This window comes from Hippocampus comes, unplaced genomic scaffold (assembly GCF_001891065.2).
Source record: "Hippocampus comes isolate QL1 unplaced genomic scaffold, H_comes_QL1_v1.1 scaffold68, whole genome shotgun sequence".
Taxonomy (NCBI): Eukaryota; Metazoa; Chordata; class Actinopteri; order Syngnathiformes; family Syngnathidae; genus Hippocampus; species Hippocampus comes.
Window position 1 is genome coordinate 270,051 of NW_017805625.1, and position 22,441 is coordinate 292,491.

Here is a 22,441-nt window from a genome sequence, read left to right on the forward strand (position 1 = left end):
CGGGGGAGGAGGTAGGCCGGCGGACTTCTCTAGGCTCACAATTTGCTTTGCTTTGTTGGCTCGGAGAGAAAGGGACGAGGAGATGCGCAGTCGTTTCCAGACAGAGACATTTTCAAACAATAAGGCTATGGTGTGGAGAGAGAGAGTGAGTCCATGTCAAACCGTGTGCTATTAATTTAAAAAGGGGGTAAATGAATAAAGACACACCCAAAAAAATGTTCTTTTTTTTCGACTTTTATTTCAAAACAACTAGATGAGCGTGAACAACAAAGACACCCAAGACAAGCCAAGACGTTTGCGAGCCTGCTCACTTCCTCTTGAACCTGATTGACAAACAAAAGCAACCACAAAGGTCAAACACATGTGAAAACAACAAAAACAAAAGAAAAACAAATACAAAAAGAAAAAGCAGGAGATGAAACAAAACAAGTAAAGAAGCAGACAAAGATAAAAAAGAGAAAATGAATGTACCTGGAGCCTCCTGAGCGCCTCCGGTCCATACCAAGACGTTTCCTGTCTGCGAAAGACGGCCTGGAAAAAAAAACATATTCAATTATTAAAGTATTATGACTTTGAGTTGAAATAATGTTTTTGTAGACTTCCAGCAAGCGTCAAGAGCTGTCAAAAGTAATCGATTAATCAACAACTAATTGATTCCCAAATTATTCTCAACAACTATTTCAACCATCAGTAATCGCTTAGATCCATTTTTTTTAAATTCAAATATTCATCAACCTCTCAAAAGTAATTCTTCATTTGAGTCGGAAAATTATTTTGCATTGAAAAGATTCGAATACTCCAACGAATGAATCGGTCTCGATAGAGCACAAAGCGGCCGATGGTCCGATGGAAAATAGCTTCGCCAATGCAGAGCTCTTGCGTGTTGTCACGTGTCCTTGCCATTCACAATAACATTTGTTCAAATATCAAGGAACTCATGGCGTCGTAGCCTCTCCAACTGAGGCAGAGCTTATCAAATCCAATCGTTCCACATAAAAATGTACCATCTTGAAATTGTATGGCATCCCGTGCCTCAACATACAAATCCGACTTTGAGGTAACTCTCACCCCGCTCTGTAGTGTTTGAGGGCTTTGTTGCTGACGTTGGTCAACTCTTTGTCGAAGGCAGACTTGTGTCTTGCATTGCCTCCTTTTCTCGCCTTCTGATTGGCTGCGCACACACACACACACACACACACACACACACACACACACAACAGGTAAGCAGGATGCACACGGTTCGTTGAGGGGTATTCGTTCATTTTCCTAACCTTTAGGGGGCGCCTGCTCCTCGTCCTCAGCCATGGCTCGGGCTCTCTTGGGTCGGCGCTCGCGCTTAGCGGCTCGCTCGGCGAACATTTGTGCCTTCAGGATCTCAAACTGAGAGCGCTCCTCCGCCTGTGATGTGCAAACCCCCTGTCAGCGCACACGTTTTTGTACAATTTGAGCATATGGTGTGCTGCAACAAACTCCAAAGACACCGACCGTCATGTTTTTCTTCTTGCTGTCCTTCATAAACTTGGCGCGCTTCTTCTTCCCTCGCAGAGCCATGTCAAAGTCCTGCAGCGCCTTGTTTACTGCGCGCGCGCACGCACGCACACGCACACGCACACACACACACACACACACACACACACACAAGAGCTTGAAGCATGGTTGGCAGGTTACAATCACGTCACAGGCTTGCCGGGCATTCGGAGAAAACGTTTTAAAGTTGGAGAAGCCAAAATGGAAATCAACACATGACATTTCGATGACTTGTAACTCACTGCGGCTCTGCTTCCTTTCTTGCTGCGTCTGGAACCAAACTCGCTGAGTTTCGTTGGTGGCGGAGCCATCCAGACGCTTCTGGGCCACACTCAACTACACACAGACGCACACACAGAATTGAAAAAAAAAAAGGTCTCAAGATGACATCATGCCTGTGAAGACACTTGGCTCTCCGCGATGAGCGGAGCCATGTGCACCTTTCCCTTATCTTTTTTTTTTGAGTCAAAGAAGAGAAAAAAAAGCAGCCAGTGTGCACGTGCGTGCGTGTGTGTGTACCTTGGCCTCCGAGGCAGCCATCTCTTCTCCAGTTTGGAAATGAGGTCTCTGAATTTGAGGATGACGTCTGTAACGGACGCAGCGCAGTTTTGCTACAAGAACGTGTGACCCAACGTGGTGCGCGCACGCTTACCTGGAGGGAGCACGCGGGCCTTCACAGTGCTCTTGGCCGACTTGACGACTTCCTTCAACGTTTTCCTCTCCGACTCGCCGACCAATGAGACGGAGCGTCCCGAGCGCCCCGCTCTGGCCGTGCGGCCCACGCGGTGGACGTAGTGCTTGACGGTGGACGGCATAGTGAAGTTGATGACCTGATGAGTGCGTGGTCAGTGAGCGGCGTGCTCCGTTTGTGAATCCCCGGAGACCCACGTGCAGCTTCTCACCGTTTTGACGCCGTCTATGTCCAGACCTCTGGCCGCCACGTCCGTCGCCACCAGGATGTCAATCTGGTCGTCCTTAAAACGCCTGCGCAAAGTTCTCGTGGTTATATTTCCTCAAAAGTCAGATTGTCTTTTGAAAGCAGCCAGGTAGCATATAATGTAATCTTTGGGCAGTTTATTCATTGGTGGGGGGAAAAATTAACGAATAAATTCACGTTACAAGCTAGGCTGTGGACTTATCGATATTTATAGCGCACTGTATAAAGCCAGGAATCCACTGGTCCATCCCACTCAAGATCTGACTGGAAAATGAATGTGGCCCCTGAACTCAAATGAGTCCAAATGAAAATTTCCCGGGTTCTTGGCTTCTGTACCTGAGGTTCTCCAGTCTCTGGTTCTGGCTGAGCTCTCCGTGCAGCTCCCCGACCTTGAGGCCCATGAGTCCCAGCAGGATGTGCAGTCGGTGCGCTTGCTTCCTGGTCTGCGTGAAAACCATCACATGGTCCTGGAAGGTTCTGGTGAGCAGAGCTGGGACACAAGCGTGACAAGTCAGGACGTGACAGGAGCGTTGGGATCTGGCGAGAGGCGACGCTTACCGGCCACCACCGCCTCGCGGTCGCCCTCGCGGTTGGCTCGGATCCGCACAAACTCCTGCCGGAGGTACGGAGCCACGTCCGTGTTGCTGTTCACGAAGATCCGGACGGGCTGCTTCAGCGAGACGGCCGCAAGGTCTTTCACCTGCGGACGTCATGTTACGATGGAAAGGATATCTTCAATATAAAGTGATGCCAACGCATATGTCAGCTGGGAGGAGGAGTAGTTATATATGCTTGAAGATATTTCAACAAAATTAAGTATTTCAACCCCCCCGCCAATTTTGACACCAAAGCGAAAATCCTTTTACTGAAAATAAACGGCCGATACCTCCTCGGTCATGGTGGCGGAGAACAACATGGTTTGTCTGTTGTACGAGCACAGCCTGATGATCTCCTTCATCTGCTCCTCGAAGTACTCGTCCAGCATTCTGACGACCAAACAAAAACATTTGAGCCGGCCCACGCTTCCCGGCCAGCTCGCTCGCCGATTACCGCTTTGACGATGTATCACGCGTTTAAATTAAAAAAGTCATAAGCGCTAATACTGGCTGTCACACACGGTCATCAGCTCTTTTTCTTTTTTGAGGGGACTGCTCAGCAAGGAACAATATGATTGGCGCCTTGCAGAGTTGAGTAAACCAGCCTCCACTTTCACATGAATTGCCTCCAAGTACCTTTGTTGTTTCTCCTCCTCAGTCAGCAGTTACACCCGGAGGAGGGGAGGGAGGGTTAGGTGCCACCATGTACTAGTTAGCCAGCCTCAAGGACAACATGAGAAGGCCATGGGTCTGTTCTAAAATAGCTCACCAGTGATGGGACATTGTGACTTACAAAGGCGTAAAACTGAAAAATGTTAACACTTATTTAGATTTAATGTGCTACACAATTCTTAATGTGACAAATATTCTATCTTTTCGTTTAAAAATAAAATACCAGTAGACTGTGTTCAGTGGGCAAAAAAAAAATCGGTTTCATTTCCCATATATTTCAGAAAAGGGCATTTTAGAGTTCTAATTTTAAAACTGGGACTTTGGCAAAATGATCAAAACTAAAGTTGGATTCACATTTTTTGACTCATAAAATCATATAAAAATGCAAATGCTCTAAAAAAAAAAACCCCGCAAAAACTAACAGTCAATCTTAAATTTGTAAAACTAAGAATGTCCTTTGTTAATTCTTTATGAGATTTTGGGCTTCATGTGAAGTCTTGTGACATTCATTTAAATTATTTTACTGCACAGGGTTCGCGTTGCGCTCTACCTGTCCGCTTCATCTAGGATGAGGATCTCGATGTGCGTGAGCTCAAAGCTGGGCGTGTTGTGGAGATGGTCGATGAGTCGGCCCGGGGTGGCGATAAGGACATCCGGACCGGCCCTCAACGCCGCCTCCTGAGACTTCAGGTCCAGACCGCCTGGAGAGAAGTCCAGAGGGTCATTGTTGTTGCAAATGTGTTATCTTGATGAAATATAAAAGATCGTCAGCCACACAAATCGATGAATAATTACTGTGGAGAGGCTGAAATCTTTTGAAATGATTGTCAATTAATGAACGATTCATTTTTTGATACCTCTAGTGAGTACAATGCCAAACCTTCTCGTGTGACGTTGCTTCATGTTTGGTAAGTTGTTTTTTAAATGACTAAACAATGCCAAGTAAACAACAATAATTGCTTAAGAAGCAGCAATTGATGAGGGTGGGGGGCACTTTTAATGCATTTGAGCCAATTACTTGATGAATCATCGATTTTAAAATGATTCAACGGTGACAGCCCGTGACGTGCAGCCATGTCCACATACATGCACTAGGACACAGGACACACGCCAGACACACAAATACAGTACGTTCAGTCTGTGCGCACACGGCTCGCCGGCACAGTCGTACCGACAGCAAGGCACGTCGTGATGGAGGTGAACTGGGCCAGCTGGCGTGCCACCGTGTGAACTTGGATGCCCAGTTCTCGCGTCGGGACCAGAACCAGCACCCGGGTCACCTGGGACGTCCTGGGCTTGTAAACCAAGCGCTCCAAAACTGGTAACATGAAGGCAGCCGTCTTTCCTGTGGACAGAAAGAAAAAGAAGAAGAAAGTGGCATCTGCTCCATAAATTGAGCCCGGGAGTTGGCGTACCTGTGCCGGTAGCGGCGCAGGCGCAGAGGTCTCGGCCGAGGAGCCCGACGGGAACGCAAGCCTTCTGGATTGGAGTGGGCTGCTTGAAGCCCATCGCCGTGATGGCCTGAAAGAGACGCCACACCCACTGGTGAGGAAGCACAACCGGAGCTGCCCTCGGTGCGGCGGATTTCCCCGCAGTTCACCTTCATCTATGTTGCCCATTGTCAGTGTGCTACTCATCGGTGCCCTCTAGTGGTACATGAAAGGCTCACTGACTGACTTCAGTTAGGCGGATTGAACTCTCAGACGGCCCTCAAGATTCAAACCCAGTGCATTTCGATGGACTGCACTTTTTTTCCTCCTTCTTCTCCTTTTTCAAATATTTTTGAAAATATTTTGAGGTTTTTTTTTCTCCCCCATGCCCGGCGTTGCCCATCAAGTTTACCTTCAGGATTGGTCTGGACAGGTTCATGTCGTCAAAGCTGAGTGTGTCGTCAAACTGCGACGCATCTTCGTGGAATGACTGCACCTGAACACACACGCACACATGTACATAAAGAGAGTCATTAAACACACACACACACGCACGCACGCACGCACGCGGTGACAAGATCAGCCCCTCCTCCTCCTCCGCCTATGCGAACTGGTCTTCTTTACCTCTGCCTCCTCGTCTGCCTTCCTCTTCCTCCCACGACGTTGCTTCTCCTTCAGCGTGTCTGCCGGCAGAAAACAGGAAGTCAGAAGCAAAACAGATGAGACACCGTCAAAATAAAAGCCTTACCTGCTTGGGTGAGAACTCGCTCGTCATCAGAGTTGAACTCGTCCTCGTCATCACTGTCCTCATCACAAGGCTTCACGTCCTCCTCCTCAACCGTTTCTTTCTTCACCGTAGAGTCTTCTTCACCCACAGACACTTTCTCCTGCACAGCGGACAGGAAGTAGAAACTCAGTCGCCTGGAAACAGAAGCTCAGCCGATGGGAAGTAGATTAGGGACGTACCTCTGCCTTCCTCTTTTTCCGGACCTTTTCAATCTTCTGGTCCAAAGTGGTGAGACTTCTCTGCACACATCAGCAGGAAAATCAAATGTTAACGGCTACACTTGATAACTTATGAAACAAAATCGGTAACTTCTCTTCTCAATTTGGGATTTTTTTCTCATTCTTTTTGCAAAAAAAAAAAAAAATCAGTTTTAATCACAGGGTTTTACAGTAAATAGTTATCGGAGGTTATCACAGGTAGAAATTGATCTCATATAGGCCATCAGATTAAAAAAAAAATCAGGTTTCTTTATCCACCCGATTGAGAAGTACTCCTAAATTCATTGTGACATGTTTACAATGACAATAAAATGCCAAATGTCAGCCCAGATGAGAATCGTTCTCTCTCTCTCCATTTAAAAATGTTCAAAACATATTTTCTATTTAATCAAAAATATTCTAATTTGCATTCTTCTATTTTTGGGGTATTTTTTTATTTAACCTCTATTGAACCGGGAACATCCCATTGAGATTAAAAATCTCTTTTATAAAGGGAGTCATTGCTCAGAGGCAGCAAAAAGTTCCATTTCAACATAATTAAAACGACGTGCCAGAAAAAATGTCAAGAACTTTTAGTATAGCGACAAGACGGGAGAGACGCAAGGTCCAAGGTGTACCTTCTTCTTGAGCTGCTTCATGACGTCGGCCATGGCCCAGTCGTCTCCGAGGTCCAACGCGTCTCGTTCTCCAAACACAAAGTCATGGTTGAAGTCTCTGGCGCCGCCACTTTGGCTGCCAAACTTCTTCTTCCGGTTCAGGACGATCGGTTCTTCCTGGGACGCACGGCCATCACAACTTTAGCAACACAATCAAACTTCAAGCAAATTCAATGGTCATTTCAGCTGTTGTTTAACAACATTTTAGGTTTCGGATCATTTTCAAAATCATCCACAAACAGCTGACATCCATCAATGAATGAGCCCGTAAATCTTCTAATTCTCCGGTTGTATTTGGACTCATTGACTCAGCTCAACTTTATATGTAGAGCACTTTGTAAACAAACAGACATAAATCAGAATATACTTCTTTTTGTAGGTCTGAAATGACAGAATGTGGACAACTTTCAATCAAACAAGGTCTTCAAATGATTCATTTACCACAATAATTCCGAATTAATTTGATAACTGATGAGTTGTCAAATAATCTTTGCACCCGTTTTCCCTGTCGTGCAATATTTTTTAACCGGTTAAGTGGAATAAACTAAATTTTGACATATATTGATGGTTAAACATATAGCAGGTCACAGTTACAATTTTAATTGCAAACTGACCAATGGAAAAAAGTCAAGAATACGAAATGTGAAAACAGAAAATGTAAACGTAACATTAAATGTAGTTGTTTTCAGGTGATTTATTTGATAAAATACTATTCAAAGCTACCTGGCCCTTTGTGAATCGGTAGTATTCAGACGGTTTCAAATTTTGCTGTTGTCGCTTGGTTGGAGTTATTTTCGCATGCAAAAAAAAAAAAATAATAATAGAGATATCCTTTGCGCACTTGATAAGCAACAACAGGATTATTTACTCCATTCCATGCATAAAACTGATCACATAAAAGAGTAACTTTCATGACAAACCAACTCAGTGCCATCACACTTACTGGAGAACTTAGCATTTCATTTCATGTAAACATATCAAAAATTAGGGGGACAAGGACCATTCTATCGATTGTGTAGCAAAGTTTTTCTTCCAAAATTTCTACTTTTCTTTTGAGGACTCCTTCCACGCACTGTGGCTGGCTTGATCCGGCCAGAGGTGCAACTTCCCCGGGCAGGCAGAGCAACTGGAGCCGGCCTCCCTCACCTCATGCTCGGACTCGCTGTCGGATTCTTCCGGACTCTGCTCGTCGTCCTGGATGGTTCCGATCAGACCCAGTTGCTCCAACATGGCTAACTAATAGGTTGTCTTGGGTTCTTGTTTTCTACGTGACTATAAAAATACAAGTCGGCACGTACACACGTGTGGCGACGAAACAGGAAGTGACGAAGCAATCTGCTTCCGGGACACGGACGTCTCTCTACAGCTCTATCCAAATACCCACACTACACTCTACCGTCCTCAATGAGGTTTACATCGAGTAGAAATGGACGTGTTGTTGGAGAGCGCAAATTAAAATCGTGCGAAAACTTCAGGATTGGGATCGTGCGTGTTGCGCCATCGATTTGCGCCACTGTGTTGGACATACGTCATTAGACATGGCGACATTCGTTTTTTTTTTTTAATTCACATTTTCAATGCAAAACATAAAATAAAACATACAACTTTGTACAAGGTTATTCACGCGTGGTAAGAGTACACAGTGGGTCATAAAAACTTTCATACTTTTCTGTCTTTGTTTTGTAGATTTGATTGCACTCATGAAAAGTAATCACAGATGGCTGTGCCAGAAATGGATCAAATTTTGCTGCACGTTGGGTGCAGAGCCGCCGTTTGATGAAGTCTGGCCTCCTGTCGAAGTGAGCGAGTGGTCAAGCGGGGTTTTTTCCTTTTGGGTTTTGTTGGAACCTCAGGGGGTTGTTCAGGAGGATTGCAAAATATGCAAGCTCTACAAAAGTACAACCGTTTTCCTCTGCACAATTGGTCATCCCAGCTGTTGTACAGGTCACTGGCAGTAGGGTCAAACCTCATGACCACGCAATCAGAATCTAGGACGACATTGTCAACATACCTTTGCGCCATGTTGTTTGGCTCCCGAGGCCGCCAAAATACCGGAGTCGAGAGCGGGCTCCCGTCGACCCACATGAAGTTACCTTCCGTCTCCTGATCCGACAAGCCGATCCATACCGGTGTGATTTTTTCTCTTTTCTCCTCATCGCTGAGATGATCGTTTACTGACTCCCAGTAGCTTTGGTTTATAAGATGGGTTAGAAACTTCTGCACTTCAAAGTCATCAATTCGAACTAGAAGACTATTTTTTGCAACACAGTGTTTTCTGGCGCCTTCCCAACTTCTTATCCTTTCAGACAACCAGTAGCAATGTGAAGCGTTTTTCACCCAGCCTTCCTTGCAGCATCTGATGGGATGCCCTCGTTCTTCAGGCGTGCCGCAAAAATTGGCGTACAGCGTGGCCAGTTGCTCCTCCAGTTTGTCTGAAAGAAGCTCCTGACGGTCTTGTACAGCCCTTTTCACAGCGGCCAGATCATCCTTGAGCAAGTTCACCGCCACGTCGACTTGTTGATGAAAGAGCTGCAGTGCATCTATTTGCAGACTTGCATTTTGTAGCACTCGTATATCAACTTTAGCTTCGTCTAGAGCGTTGAGACGTTCCCTTAGCTGCTGATCCTGTTCCAGTAGATAATCCACACGCCCGGGTGTGCGTTGCACCATTTCTATCAGTGTTTCTACGAGTAAATTATTTTCTTCCAGGGAGCTCAGCTGTTGTTTCAGCTGTTCCAACTTGGAATGGTTGATGAACCAGCCAGTCACGATAGAAAGGAGCATGAACACAAGTCCCAGCAAACAGCAAAAACCTCGTCCGGGCACGCAACACCCGACTTGGATTTTAGAGGCCTCTTCTTTGTCCGGAGCGTCATACAATACGCTGGTGAAAAAGAAAGGAAGATTGGAAGCACTGCATTACCAGAACACACCATGAAAAAGATCACATTAAAGACCCTGAACAGTGAAAACATGCGTAAAGTTTCGACTATGGCACTTTTGTGGAGCTATCGCAATGAAAGCATGGTTTCTTTGAGTGGGAAACCCACAAGTGTTTTCATGAACCGGATAATGACATTTCAATTCCTCTGCCAAGCACTTTGTCTTTGATTTGTCATGTGGCCTCTGAGTAAGCAAACTTGCAAACTTGGACGTCAGACCAGAGACACCCAGGCTAACTTAGCACTAGTTAATAGCAGCAGGTACGACGCAATGAGGATGGATGAAAATTGGGCCAAAAGAACACCGTGGGTTATCGTTATCTCCGGCAGGTCGATATTGTGTACGGATAGGCGCGGCTTCCCAACACAAGGCTTCCCAACACAAGGCCGAGTTTTCCAGTTTTCAAAATTTGAAAAGCCGTTATGAACAGCTCACCTCATTTCCATGCTCTTGCCACTCAGGCTCTTAGGGGCATCAACGCTGAAACGAAAAAAAAGCACGGATGAGTCGGCAGCAGCAGCACACAAATAGGAATACATTTAAATTCCAACATGCACACGTCACATGGAACGCTGTGGCGTTGTATTGTCTTCTTTGATGGAGTGGAGACAGCATCTTCCTCGGGGACGAGGGGGCTTACATGCTCCCACACAACTTGGAGACAACCATCCCTTCAATGGCGGAAGCAGGTTGAAGCGTAGCTGCGGGTCGGCACCTTATTTTCAAGGTCTCCAGACTCGATCAGCTGTTTTTAGTTACGTCACATAAGGACAAAGGTTCGAATAACAGCCGGAACTGTCAGCGCAACTTTGGGACAGTCTGAAACGCTTCACGTGCGTGTAAAAAAAAGGCTTAACGTGAGAAAACTACGACCAATCGCCACCAAAATTCACGCGCACAACACCACCTAAGCACACGCCAACGTCTGGAAATATCAAATCAATCACCACAGTATTTTACATTTCATGGATATTAACTATTTCCCTCCCCAGAGACATGTGAACATCAAGTGTGGGGGGTGGGGGTGCTGCTTTACATTGAAATAAAATTTGAGAAGGACTGACGAAAAGCATCAACTCACTCAGAAACTACTCACGGACGTGTCTACATTTCAACTTCATTTTGTTCTTGTCATTATGCCTCACGATGATGACGATTTTGGGGATTGTCTTACGTGTCTTCGCCCGCCGCCTCTGTCGCCTCGCTCGGGGCTGCTGCGTCATCCACTTGCTTGCCACTAACATTTTCTGCCTCCTCGCTCCAATTGTCCATAGCGAGAACAAGACGAAGCGATCAAAAAGAAAAAGAGAAAAAAAAAAAAAAGAAACGCACCCCGGCCCTCGCGCGTGCAGCCGCCGCTTACGTCTGGCCCTTCATGACGTCATTTGTCAAACTTCTTTGTATGATTGCGGGTCGCCCGCCTCGTCAGATTAACCGCACAAGCGTGTGAAAATTGGCCGACGGAGATTCGAATAGTTCAGTTGTGGTGGTGATGTGGTACCGGACAACGCGTTTTGCATGCACTGAAAAAAGTCGGCTAGCTCGGTTGCACGAGATGGCATTGGGCAAAGCTCAGCAACTCGCACATGCTCGCGCGGTTTCTCTGACGAGACGGTTGACACACGCAACGCAAAGGCGTCGGGTAAATGACGCCACGACGACCAGGACGTAAAGCGCAGCCTTCGGTGTTTTTTTTTTTTTTTTGGGGTTTGGTTTGGTGGAGGGGGTGGGGGGAGGGGGGCTTGTTTTGTTTTGTTTTGTTTGCGGTATGGACAATCAAACAGAAGAGCCAGAAAATGTTGATGAGCAGCAAGTGGATGAACCGGCAGCCCTGGCTCCAGCGACAGAGGCTGCGCAGGACAGGTAACAGTCCACGAGATCCTCCTCATCATATCTTATCAAGAATAATCGTGAAATTACAGTGCTAGAATAATCGTGAAATTAGAGTGCTGCATGATGGACGACGAGAAAACACATCCGCCTCAAAGTGCAGAGGCCGTGGGCTCGAATCCGGGCTCCGTCCTTCCTCTGTGGAGTTGGCATATGCGTGGGTTTTCTCCGGGTATTCCTATTTCCTCCCACATTCCAAAAACATGCATGGGGTTCATTGAACACTCTAAAAATTGTCCCGAGGTATGATTGTGAGCACGGATGGTTGTTCGTCTCTGTGTGCCCTGCGATCTGCTGGCAACCAGTTCAGGGTGTCCCCCGCCTACTGCCCAGAGACAGCTGGGATAGGCTCCAGCACGCCCGTGACCCTTGTGAGGATAAGCGGATTAGAAAATGGATGAATGGTTAATTCAACAGTTATCAGGGTTTCTGCAGGTATCAGCAAATCGAGTTGAATGATACAATTTTTTTTTGTACAGAAGAGATCAAGGAAGGCAGCGCCAAATGCACACACGCAGTACTTTAAAAATCAAAACGTAACAGATATGGACTGATTGCAAAACCCATCATCCTTGAAGATTTCCACAGCGGCCATCTTTGTTCTAAATCACGTGCTGCTGCCGTCATCTCATCCGTGCCGTTTTCGTTTCAGCGTCGAGGAACCCAAGCGTCCGAGTGCCGAGGGCATGGAAACGAGGTGAGCTCGAGGATGGTGCAGGACAGCTGTGGCCAAGTAGTTAAGATCGTCACAGAGGTGACCCTGGTTCAAGACCACTAACCAGCTCGGTTCATGGCAACACCGTACCACCGCCACTGTACGGCAACATCGCCGTGTGGAAAAAGATGGCGTGCGACAATAACTTCCCAAAGAGTTTCTGGGGCTCGTGACCAAACCAGGAACATTAAAAATGACATGGCCTTCTTTGACGGTCACTTAAATTACTGGGAAGATGAGTTTACCTGAGAAATACAAAGTTGTCGTAAACAGTTTGGTCACCTTGAAAATCGAAATAATGTAAACTTAGATCCACTTAACCAAACATCTGCTGCTGACTCATCAATTCCATCTTCATTCCACAGTGTTGGAGACACCAAGCGTCTCAGCGTGGAGAGCATTAAAATGAGGTGAGCTCTTCACACTGTTCACTTTTTCAGTCTTCCAGTCATTTTTAGTTGTAATTAATGCCACGATTTCCATAGTTAACTCACTTGATGTCTTTTCTAAATGTACGATCATTGACATATATCTTCAATGTTTCCACGCTTGTTAATTAATTGACAAATGTGGACAAATATGTTTACGACATACAAATATCGGTAGATATTTAATTTCATTGATTCAGTAATTTTATAGTCATTCATGAGGTTATTTGAAGTTAAAAAAAAAGTACTTTGGATGAGGAGTGTAAAAGATTGCGGTCAAAGATTTGTGTTGATGTTATTTTTCGACCACCAGGTGGCAATAACGTTTCGTGTTTGACCGTAGGAACAGAAAATGTTTCTTTTCAAATTAAGAGTCCCGGTAAATCAATATTTCACAGAACTAGAACTGATGATGTTACTTACATGACTGATCTTCTTCCAAATATGGGGCCTGCATTAATTGCTTATTTAAAAAAATGTTACGTTAAAGAGCGTTTGTGTGATGAACGTGACCTTGACAAACTTAAGGAATGGGGGGGAAAAAAAAAAACTTTGGTGGGGGTGCCAACTCACCCATGCCGTCTTGGTTTCAGTGTCGCAGACCCCAAGCGTCTGAGTGCCGACAGCATTGAAATGAGGTGAGCTCCGTTCACGCTGTTCGCTTTTCCAATCTCGCCGCCGGAATACTTGGCCTGGGTGGAGAAATGGCACCTATCCACGTCGTGCCAGAGTGGAGTGACTTTGCCATGCTACTAGTGCTGTTAGGATGTGGAGTCACTAGAGTGAGTAGAATGAGTCCAACATATAGTAGTTAACAGACTTTTCAGCAATTATTTTCCATAATTTCAAATATATTCAGACACAAATCTGTGAATATAAGGGCCTAGCTCACTGGCTTGGAGACATGTTGGGGACCTGATATGGAGACTTTGGCGCAAGACATTGTGGAATGCTGTGGCCTCCGTGGTTTCATATTGGAGCGCTTGGTACCTGAGCACCAAGTAAATAAGACTTTTAAATGTTTTTTGTTTTTTTTTACGTTTGAATACCTTCACTTCCTTCCTCCAAAGATATTCAGCTGAAAAACCCAATACAAATGAACAAATATACATACGAAAATGACCTCTGAATGGTGAACGATGGCCAACATGAACTTCCCGGTTCAACTTACTAAAGTTATTCCGGTGGGTATATACCGTACATTACAGTTGTAAATCATCAGAGGTAGTTCATGGAAAACAGAAGGTAAGATGCAGAATATAATTTTTTTTTTTCCCCTGCCGATGTATTGTTACATGATTGACAGCTTCGGACCCAGATGAACGGTATTGTGTTGCAGTGACATTCTGCCGGTTTATCAGTGGCAACAGTTTGTAAGCTGATCCATTTCCAGGGTATAAAGGTCTCTTAATTACACAGGTGTGTCAGCGTGTCACGAAGAGGTGGCGGCTGCCATTTTAAGAATAAGAATAAGAAAAACCTTTATTCGTCTCACAATGGTGAAATTCCCAATTTGCAGCAGCAAAATTCTGAAAGGAAGAAAGTAGAAGAACAAAAAGTATCGGAGTTGCCGCAAAGGCAGCCACTCTCACGGCGCCATCTTTAAGTCATAAGAACAAAATGATACAACACAACCACCCCTCAAAATATATTCACAGACACACGACAGCACAAATCTCAGCTTTCAGTATTGTAAGCAGTGACATCTGGTGAGCAATTGGAAAAGGAAAAAATATATATATAAGTATATCTCAAAGTAGGTCAGCGTTTAAACATCTGGCTGCACCATATTTCCTGAGAATCACCCATATCTATACACACATATACCTAAACACACACACACACACACACACACACACACACACACACACACACACACACACACACATATAGTAGCAGCCTGCAAAGACGGCAGCCATATTTTGTTCTCCCGTCTCCAGCAGTGAGCTAGGTCCTTGACTTTCCAGGTTCTTCACTGTGCTCATTTCTCGCCACGCTCCCGGCATTGCGATGCTTCCAATCCCAGCATTTCTTTTCTCTCTCTATCAGCGTGTTGTACGACGCTCCTGCAAAAGAAGAGGCCTCCAAATGCAAGGTCACATCCTGGGTGCCGGGGCGAGGTTTTTGCTGCTTCGTGGGCTTTGCGTTGATTCTCATTTGTACCTTGGCTGGCTGGTACATCAACGATTCAAAGTTAGACCAGATGAAGCAACAACTGAAAGCCCGAAATATGCTCCTGAACAAACTGGTGAAAAACATCGAAAGCACGCAACTACAAGTGGACCTTCTCCAGCAGCGGTATCAGCAGCTCAGGGAAGAAATGAACGCAATCGAGACTAAAGTGAACGCAACATCTGTACTTAACTCAAGCATGCAGAAGAGGATGGCTGGACTACAGGTCAACTTTGAACAACTCAAGTCGACCGCGAACTTTTACTCCGGTGCTCTCCGATCTATGAAAATTACTATTGAGGAGTGTCAGTGGCAGCTTTCGGACGGACTGAAGATACCCGCCGATTTGATGTACACACACTTCTGTGGGGAAAGCAGTCATCAAACGAGACTCCAGACGTGCTGCAAGGAAGGCTGGGTGAGGCACAATTTACATTGCTACGCCTTGTCCACGGAAGAAAACAGATGGAGCAATGCCAAACAAGACTGTAAGGAAAAGGGCAGTGATTTCGTTCAAATCGACAACGCCCGTGAGCAGAAGTTCCTAACGAACTTTTTACTGCAAAACGTCGGAGAAAACTATGAAGTATGGATTGGCTTGTCGTACCAAGACGGCGGCTACAAGTGGTCCGACGACCGCCCGCTTTCGAACGTCTCATTTTGGAAGGCAGACAACGGGCGCACGGGTGAGGACGCGCAAGGTTCCTGCGTGGCCATCAAGCACTCGCCGGGCGACGGGGAGGACAGCTGGGATCGCAACTGGGACCCCCTCCCCTGCGGCGCCAGGAAACGCTACCTATGCAGAACTTGCATCTTTTGCGAAAAGGAGAACAAGCAGTAAAGTTCCCAGGGAACCTCGCCACCCTTCTTTTGCTTTTCATGCTCGTTGAATGATGTCAAGAAGATCGAGCAGAGAGGCCCGTGGAGTCCCTCGATTGGGAAAGGTGCAACTAACTGTTTGTGCCAAACAGGCCGAAATCCAGTTAGTTATTTCATGTGTTCATTTCTCGCCGTGCTCTGGCATTCCAATGCTTGCAATCCCGAGTTCAGAAAAAAAGAAAACGTGAATCGATTCAACAGTTTAGATTGAATCACGGTGGCAGCAAGGCGGAACTTCATCATCTGCGCCGCACAATCACATTGATCAAACTCTTCCCCTTGACGCAGGGTGGCCCGAGGCAAACGTCGGCCATGGCTTAGCTTCGCCCCTGCCCGGAGATGACAGCTGTGCCCGCGACTTTGTGCGCTGAGGCAACCCGATTTTGCAACTATGCAGTGTGTTTGACGTTGCTTTTGAATTCAAATGATGACAGAAAGTTTGGTTGGCTGCAAGTGCGCAACTCAAGTTATGCTTAAATTTTAGAAATGCAAGACCTTAGCAGACATTGACTATTTTATTTGAAAGCTTCATCCAAGTGACTGTTTATAGAGTTTGAAAGTTTTTTTTTTTTTCTTAATGCAGAAATGAAATTTCATGTTCTTTGTCGCAGTGTCTTAACTTCATAAATGCAACACACTTTATTTTCTAGATACTGGTCAAAAGACAACAATGATAATGTATATGCAGTTTTAACATCACTTTCTATGATTAGTGGCTTTCTGTGTGGATTTTTATTTTCTCATGGGAGGCAAAAAGGCTATTTTGAGTATTTTGGTTGCAGACCCCTGCAGAGGAACATATATATATTTTTTTCCCTCAAAATGTTTTGGAGAGCATTTCCATATTTTGAAAAAGACAACAAATCACCAAAGTTGCAATAATATGAATAAAACAATGTTTTTAAAAATGCGGGTGATGATGCAAAACACCTCAAGCCAATATTAAAACGGCCCAAATCCAGACAAGCCTTGATTGTAACACTCCAATGTTTTGGACTCTTAACTTTTCTTTTTTTCAGTCTATGTGACTGGAATTTAGTCAAAATGAAAATCGTGGATCTATCAAACCAGAGTTGCGGCGATCTACAATTCAGTTGCAGTTCTAATTCACTCGCGGGTATCTGGAAGTGACTTGTAGTTATCTGCAATAACAAAGCAGACGCACATAAATGGCAAGCAGCACCTCGTGTGGCAGAAATCTGAAATGGCTACGAAGAATTTAGTTCTTTTGGACGAGCCAGAAGTGAATTACAGGCATAAGCTACACATATAGTTTGCAGTCAAGTTGTGAATGGCAAGGTCAAGGCAAAGATCGTTCGACTGAAACTGAAAGCAAAAGTACGCTCTGGCTCGCATTACGGCCGTCACGCGACCATACCCGGAAAAAAAAAAAAAAATAAAAAGTTGGGTCCCGATGTCTTCGATGCGAGCCCGAGGCCAGGTCCGTTCCAGTCAACGGCAGCGGGCGGGACAATGTCAACATGTCAGCCCCTGAGGTGGCTGACTGACGAGAGCAGCAAGGGCTTTCGCAGTCGTCTGCGTTTTTTTTTTTTCATCTGGTTAGTGAGTTTGTTGCTGTTCTCGCCTTTGGTCTTTGTTATCGCTCCTGGCGTTTGTTTTGTTATTCTTGCTCGTCATTTCCGCAGAGTCAGCACCACTCTTGCAGAACAGGTAGCGTTTGAGGTACTTCCTGAAGCACTTGTCCCTCACGCCGTAAATCATGGGGCTGATGGCGCGGGGCAGGACCTGAACGATGAGATAGCAGGCGAACAGCGTGTCCGGGTAGTTCTCGGGGAACCAGCCGAGCAAAGCTTCCTTGAGCACTGGAGCAACATAGGTGGTCATGCACAGCAGAACCTGAACGCCGTGCAGGACGACGGTCCTCCGAGCCTTCTTGGCGTCCTTGCTGACCGACTGGACCGCGAAGAGGATCTTGAAGTACGTGAAGAAGATGACCGACCACACAAGCAACTGGTAGCATATGTACGAGAGCTCCTGCTTCCGAACCAGCAGCGGATTGGGGAAGACGTTCTGGCGGATGCAGAAGACTCGAGATGAGAAGAACTCGAGAGGCTCGGTGGCCAGCGTGACGAAGAGGTCCGGCAGGGTGGAGACGAGGCTGGCGGTCCAGATCAAGGCGATGAGGAGCAGAGTCCTCCTGACGGTGCAGATGCGGGCGTGGTGAAGCGGAAGACACACGGACACGTAGCACTCGGCCGCCATGCACGCCAGGTTGAGGGGTGTGTTCTCGGTGGCGGTGACGGCTATCAGGAGGAGGGGGGCGCACACAAACACGGCGATCCTGTAGAGTGTGTAGCTGATCACGAAGAGGATGACGCTCAGGCTCATCTGGATCATGTCGTTCACAACCAGGTGGAAGAACAGGATGTAGCGAGGGTCCCAGTAGAAGATCTGAACATGGAAAGTTAGTGTCAGTCCACCATTGTCTTGCAGTGCCACGCGCGTACTTTGACCCTTGTTATTTTGGACTTTTGTTAAAATTCTTCGGGATTCCACCGCCCTCGTTTTCCTTTTTTGAAAAATAAATCCCTTTTTTTTTTTTGAGAGCATTAGTTAGTGCCTTGCCTCCTAGCTTCCCTGCAAACCCATAAAAGGTTGTTTTTCTTTGAATCAATTGAATGAAAACTGCCAATAATTAATATACCCCGACGAGTAAAATTCATTGATTTCCAAAAGGAAACTAAGCGGGGTATGTCGTCAGTGTCATTGATCAAATTATATGAGAATCCCGAGCGATCCAGTGTGACCTGTAATATCACACGCTCTTGAAATCCCGGTCGCTTTCGTTCACAAATTTCAGATGCAATTTGAGATGAAAAAAACTTGACATATGTACTTGTAATTATTCACAACAAAACTGTAGGAACTCTAATGACAGCCTTGCTCAAAGTCAAAGGGCCACCGAATTCCAAGACGGTCTCCAACCTGGTGCTTGCAGAAGGTGTACATGAGGCCGAAGTTGATGTAGTTGATGGACAGTCCCATGACGAGCACCAGCAGGTTCTTGGCCACCGCTTTGCCGAGTGAGTCTCGGTATTGAATGACGGCGCTGGCGTTGGCCGATGCGATTCCGCTCATGTCGCCGCCTACCAAAGAACAAAGCACAACATTCGGTTTCAGTGGAGGATTTTGTTGAACATTATTTTACAGTCAATCGCAGAATTCCGACATTGACTTGCCCAAATCAAGACAATGTAACATGAGAAAAAAATGTCACGCGAATGCGAACACGGACGGGCCTGTTCGGTTGAAAAAAAAAAAAAAAAAAAAACTTGCCAGGGAGGCCGACTCCTCGTGTTGCGCGATTGCCGGCAACTCAATTTGACCACCGAACGGAGCAGTTGGCGATTCTTCTGCCGCTAGACGGCATTTGTCATGACGAGATGTACGTTAACAGATAAATGACGTGACGGATGATGACCCCGCACGAAACGCCCACCACAATGTAATTTGGAAAGCACAGCAAGCAATGTGAAGCACGTCATTGACATCACACGAGCTGTGGGGCAATCATATCATCAGAAAATACAATGTAGACGTTCACAAAGATGTGTCGTGTACGGGCGCGTGCGCAGTCGACGAAAAAAAGACAAGCCAAGACTCACCCGTGTCAGGTGGATTCACCTGTCACCCGATTCCCGCCCGTCAGCCATCTTTTATAGCCCCAAGATGGATGATCGTCTAGCTCGCGCGTGCGCAGACAGGCGCACAAGTGACGTGTGAGAGCGGCGTGGAACTTCGAATCGCACACTGTTAAAAATGTGTGTTGACAACATTGACAAGAAGCTGTCTGATCAGTACAGAATCAAAAAGTAAATAGAAGAAATTTACATTCATATTTTGTTGCTATTTTGTTAACGTTCACAAATTTTCAAATCCAAATATTTCTCTGTCGATTTTACGTCAAACTGTCTCGTCAATTAGTGAAAACATATTTTAGACTTGGGTTTAAATTTTCCAGTTGTGGCGTTGATAATTTTGCAATTTTTTTAACCTTTGGCCAAAGTTTTATTACATTTCTCATAAGACTTACATAAGAAGGCAGTGCCGACCGAGCATTTAATATTTCATTGAATTAGCAGCAGAGTTAGCGCATTCCGAAAAGGGATATTTAACGTACCACTTAAAAGTCTTATTTTGGGTCGACTCGGAACATGTTTATTCTGTAAAATGTATTATGTATTTTTTAAGGGTCTATTCCAGCAACAGAGCTGTCAGATTTGAATTTATTTCTTCAAGTGCATCCATCCATTCATCCATCGGGTGTCTGCAGCGATTGTCCCACTGAGGGCTCGCAACGTTTTTGGGGTGGACATCTTGAGAATTCTGCGTGGGACGCGCTCCTTTTAGTAAAAGAGTGACATCTGAAGGGTGCTGTCTCTGCACCAAGTTGAAATCATTCTTTCATTCCTCCCTTCCACTATGAGCTTGAGGTCACTTGTATGTTGTGACGTTTTGCATTGTCCATTATCCAGCCAGTCTGGAGTGATTGATTGGTGAGGTCAAGCAATTCAAAGTGAAAGTAGATTTTGCCACATAATGTCTTCCTGGGTTTCTGGTTGATTGACAGTTCACATAGAGGAAAAAGAAAAAACTAAGTTGTGTTGTGCCGAAGGCAAGCCTCAAGAGAGAACGAAATTTTCATCATCATCATTATCATTAGTTTATGATGGCAATGGAAAAAGTCCCTAGATGCCGTGCGACCTTTCAGGTTGTTTTTCCTCAAAGGATTGTCAATTCTCGCAGGAACATTGAACGGATGACTTGATGAATCCACGGAGGACAAATAAAAGGTCAAGCAGCTCATTAGCAGAGATGGGAAAAAGTCACAAAGTGCAAATACTTGCATTGTGTACTTGAGCATTTTTTTCCCCAGGACTTTGTACTTCACTGAATGTTTATGAGTCTACTTTCTACTTTTACTGGTTACATTTCCTTGCAAAGCTTGCTGATCATTTGAATCAAGTGTGCTGTAGCAGGGAGAGCTGGAAAACATGCAGGAAAGCGGCCCTCGAAGGCCGGAGTCTGACATTGATGAATTACAACGTTCAAACTACCAGGCATTATTTTGATCGGAATGGGGGAGGAAACCGGAGTACCTGGAGAAAACCCACACAGGCACGGGGTGAACATACAAACTCCACACAGGAAGGCTGGTGCCAGACGTCTGCACTGTGAGGTGGACGTGCTAGCCAGTAGTCCACCGTGCCACCCACAGATTCACCTATTCATCGATTTTGTTTCACCATTGTTATAAAATGCATTTTGTGTGTGTGTGTGTGTGTGTGTGTGTGTGTGTGTGTATGTGCGTGTGTGTGTGTGTGTGTGTGTGTGTGTTTTTTGGGGGGAAAGGCATATTCGAATGACTTTGCTTGACAAAAGGAACAAAACACACAATGTACTTGGGTTCTTAAAATAGCCAAATAACAAAAGTATTCCAAAATAAACACGAGGAAGACATGACTAGATTCAACTTGGGCAGAGACCACCGACACAATCAACAAACTGACAAGGACAGATAGAGACCATCCACTCATCCGTCCATCCATCCATCCATCCATCCATCCATCCATCCATTTTCAGATCTGCTTATCCTCACAAGGGTCGCCCGCGCGCTGGAGCCGATCCCAGCTGTCTTCGGGTAGTAGGCGGAGGACACCCTGAACTGCTTGCCAGCCAATCGCAGGGCACACATAGACAAACAATCATTCGCGGTCACAATCACACCTCGGGACAATTTAGAGTGTTCCATTAACCTGTCGGGCATGGTTTTGGAATGTGGGCGGAAACTGGAGCACCCAGAGAAAACCCACGCAGGCTCGGGGAGAACATGCAAACTCCACACAGGAAGGCCGAAGTCAGATTCAAACCCTGCACCTCTGTGCACTGTGAGGCGGCGGTGCTAACCAGTCGACAACCGTGACTGAAGCAAATCAAATAAAAATCATCCATCCATTATCAGAAGCCCAGGTCGTGGGTGTGCTGGAGCCTTATGTAGGAGCGGTGGTTATTGTGATGATCAACAGTAGTTGTAGTAGGAGGCATGCTGGTTTGCTGTCGGAGGCCCGCTGCTGCTGCGATTTTCAGACCTTTGCATGACCACCGCTTCACTACAACGATCATATTTCACAACACTTATTCATTCTAATAACAATCATGTTCAGACATGGCAGATAACCACACACCTGATACACTGACAAACTGGCACCGAGCCAACGCAAAGCAGCCGCCATGTAAAACGCATGGCGGATCTCATGAGGGAACACGTCATTCTTCATGTCACCCTGTAGATGACAACACATTCGAGTGTGTGCGTGTGTGTGTGTGTATGTGTGTGTGTATTCATTCTAATAACAATCATGTTCAGACATGGCAGATAACCACACACCTGATACACTGACAAACTGGCGCCGAGCCAACGCAAAGCAGCCGCCATGTAAAACGCATGGCGGATCTCATGAGGGAACACGTCATTCTTCATGTCACCCTGTAGATGACAACACATTCGAGTGTGTGCGTGTGTGTGTGTGTATGTGTGTGTGTGTGTGTGTGTGTGCGTGTGTGTGTGTG

At 45.8% G+C, this 22,441-nt stretch overlaps 4 protein-coding genes and 1 long non-coding RNA gene across 7 annotated transcripts; 1 reads left to right on the forward strand and 4 right to left on the reverse strand.

Annotated features, from left to right (window-relative positions):
* Positions 1–1,064: 1,064 nt before the first annotated feature.
* Positions 1,065–8,173, reverse strand: ddx27 (DEAD (Asp-Glu-Ala-Asp) box polypeptide 27). Its single transcript, XM_019881407.1, is given in 19 exon segments — positions 1,065–1,171; positions 1,272–1,398; positions 1,486–1,577; positions 1,770–1,863; positions 2,047–2,072; positions 2,075–2,357; positions 2,430–2,511; positions 2,801–2,954; positions 3,023–3,164; positions 3,351–3,450; positions 4,283–4,433; positions 4,904–5,077; positions 5,148–5,253; positions 5,575–5,658; positions 5,787–5,845; positions 5,911–6,049; positions 6,129–6,188; positions 6,785–6,940; positions 7,970–8,173. Coding segments are annotated over 19 exon segments (2,220 nt in total). The 5' UTR covers positions 8,054–8,173.
* A 257-nt stretch (positions 8,174–8,430) lies between these two features.
* Positions 8,431–11,125, reverse strand: LOC109522128 (asialoglycoprotein receptor 1-like). Its single transcript, XM_019880428.1, has 3 exons — positions 10,941–11,125; positions 10,202–10,246; positions 8,431–9,707 (listed from the first exon to the last, which is right to left on the reverse strand). The coding sequence occupies exons 1-3, from the start codon at positions 11,036–11,038 to the stop codon at positions 8,561–8,563; spliced, it is 1,290 nt and encodes a 429-aa protein (XP_019735987.1). The 5' UTR covers positions 11,039–11,125; the 3' UTR covers positions 8,431–8,560.
* Positions 11,126–11,497: 372 nt separating this feature from the next.
* Positions 11,498–16,385, forward strand: LOC109522129 (asialoglycoprotein receptor 1-like). Its single transcript, XM_019880429.1, has 5 exons — positions 11,498–11,629; positions 12,309–12,353; positions 12,737–12,781; positions 13,393–13,437; positions 14,849–16,385. The coding sequence occupies exons 1-5, from the start codon at positions 11,535–11,537 to the stop codon at positions 15,810–15,812; spliced, it is 1,194 nt and encodes a 397-aa protein (XP_019735988.1). The 5' UTR covers positions 11,498–11,534; the 3' UTR covers positions 15,813–16,385.
* Positions 12,160–13,487, reverse strand: LOC109522131 (uncharacterized). The gene is made up of 2 exons (XR_002169515.1): positions 13,373–13,487; positions 12,160–12,379 (listed from the first exon to the last, which is right to left on the reverse strand). It is a non-coding gene; the product is annotated as an uncharacterized LOC109522131 (long non-coding RNA).
* A 38-nt stretch (positions 16,386–16,423) lies between the features above and the next one.
* Positions 16,424–19,565, reverse strand: LOC109522130 (olfactory receptor 51E1-like). 3 transcript variants are annotated; one of them, XR_002169513.1, is made up of 4 exons: positions 19,477–19,565; positions 18,797–18,957; positions 17,352–18,262; positions 16,424–17,230 (listed from the first exon to the last, which is right to left on the reverse strand). XR_002169513.1 is itself a non-coding variant. In XM_019880430.1 (3 exons), exons 2-3 carry the CDS (start codon positions 18,947–18,949, stop codon positions 17,411–17,413), a joined length of 1,005 nt encoding a protein of 334 aa, XP_019735989.1. In that variant the 5' UTR covers positions 18,950–18,957; positions 19,477–19,565; the 3' UTR covers positions 17,246–17,410. The 3 variants fall into 3 exon arrangements, 1 of the variants encoding a protein (XP_019735989.1); XR_002169514.1 differs by lacking the exon at positions 19,477–19,565 and adding an exon at positions 19,148–19,405; XM_019880430.1 differs by lacking the exon at positions 16,424–17,230 and having other exon boundaries at positions 17,246–18,262.
* Positions 19,566–22,441: the final 2,876 nt, after the last annotated feature.

Bases quoted from the DNA above. Each gene is read 5' to 3' on its own strand.
- LOC109522128 (XM_019880428.1), bottom strand. From the start codon at position 11,038: ATGGACAATTGGAGCGAGGAGGCAGAAAATGTTAGTGGCAAGCAAGTG. The intron at 10,247-10,940 runs GTAAGACAATCC...TTTTCGTTTCAG, and splicing joins GAGGCGGCGGGCGAAGACAC to CGTTGATGCCCCTAAGAGCC. The intron at 9,708-10,201 runs GTGAGCTGTTCA...CTTTTTCACCAG, and splicing joins GGCAAGAGCATGGAAATGAG to CGTATTGTATGACGCTCCGG.
- LOC109522129 (XM_019880429.1), top strand. From the start codon at position 11,535: ATGGACAATCAAACAGAAGAGCCAGAAAATGTTGATGAGCAGCAAGTG. The intron at 11,630-12,308 runs GTAACAGTCCAC...TTTTCGTTTCAG, and splicing joins ACAGAGGCTGCGCAGGACAG to CGTCGAGGAACCCAAGCGTC. The intron at 13,438-14,848 runs GTGAGCTCCGTT...TCTCTCTATCAG, and splicing joins GCCGACAGCATTGAAATGAG to CGTGTTGTACGACGCTCCTG.
- LOC109522130 (XM_019880430.1), bottom strand. From the start codon at position 18,949: ATGAGCGGAATCGCATCGGCCAACGCCAGCGCCGTCATTCAATACCGA. The intron at 18,263-18,796 runs GTTGGAGACCGT...TTCCATGTTCAG, and splicing joins ACACCTTCTGCAAGCACCAG to ATCTTCTACTGGGACCCTCG.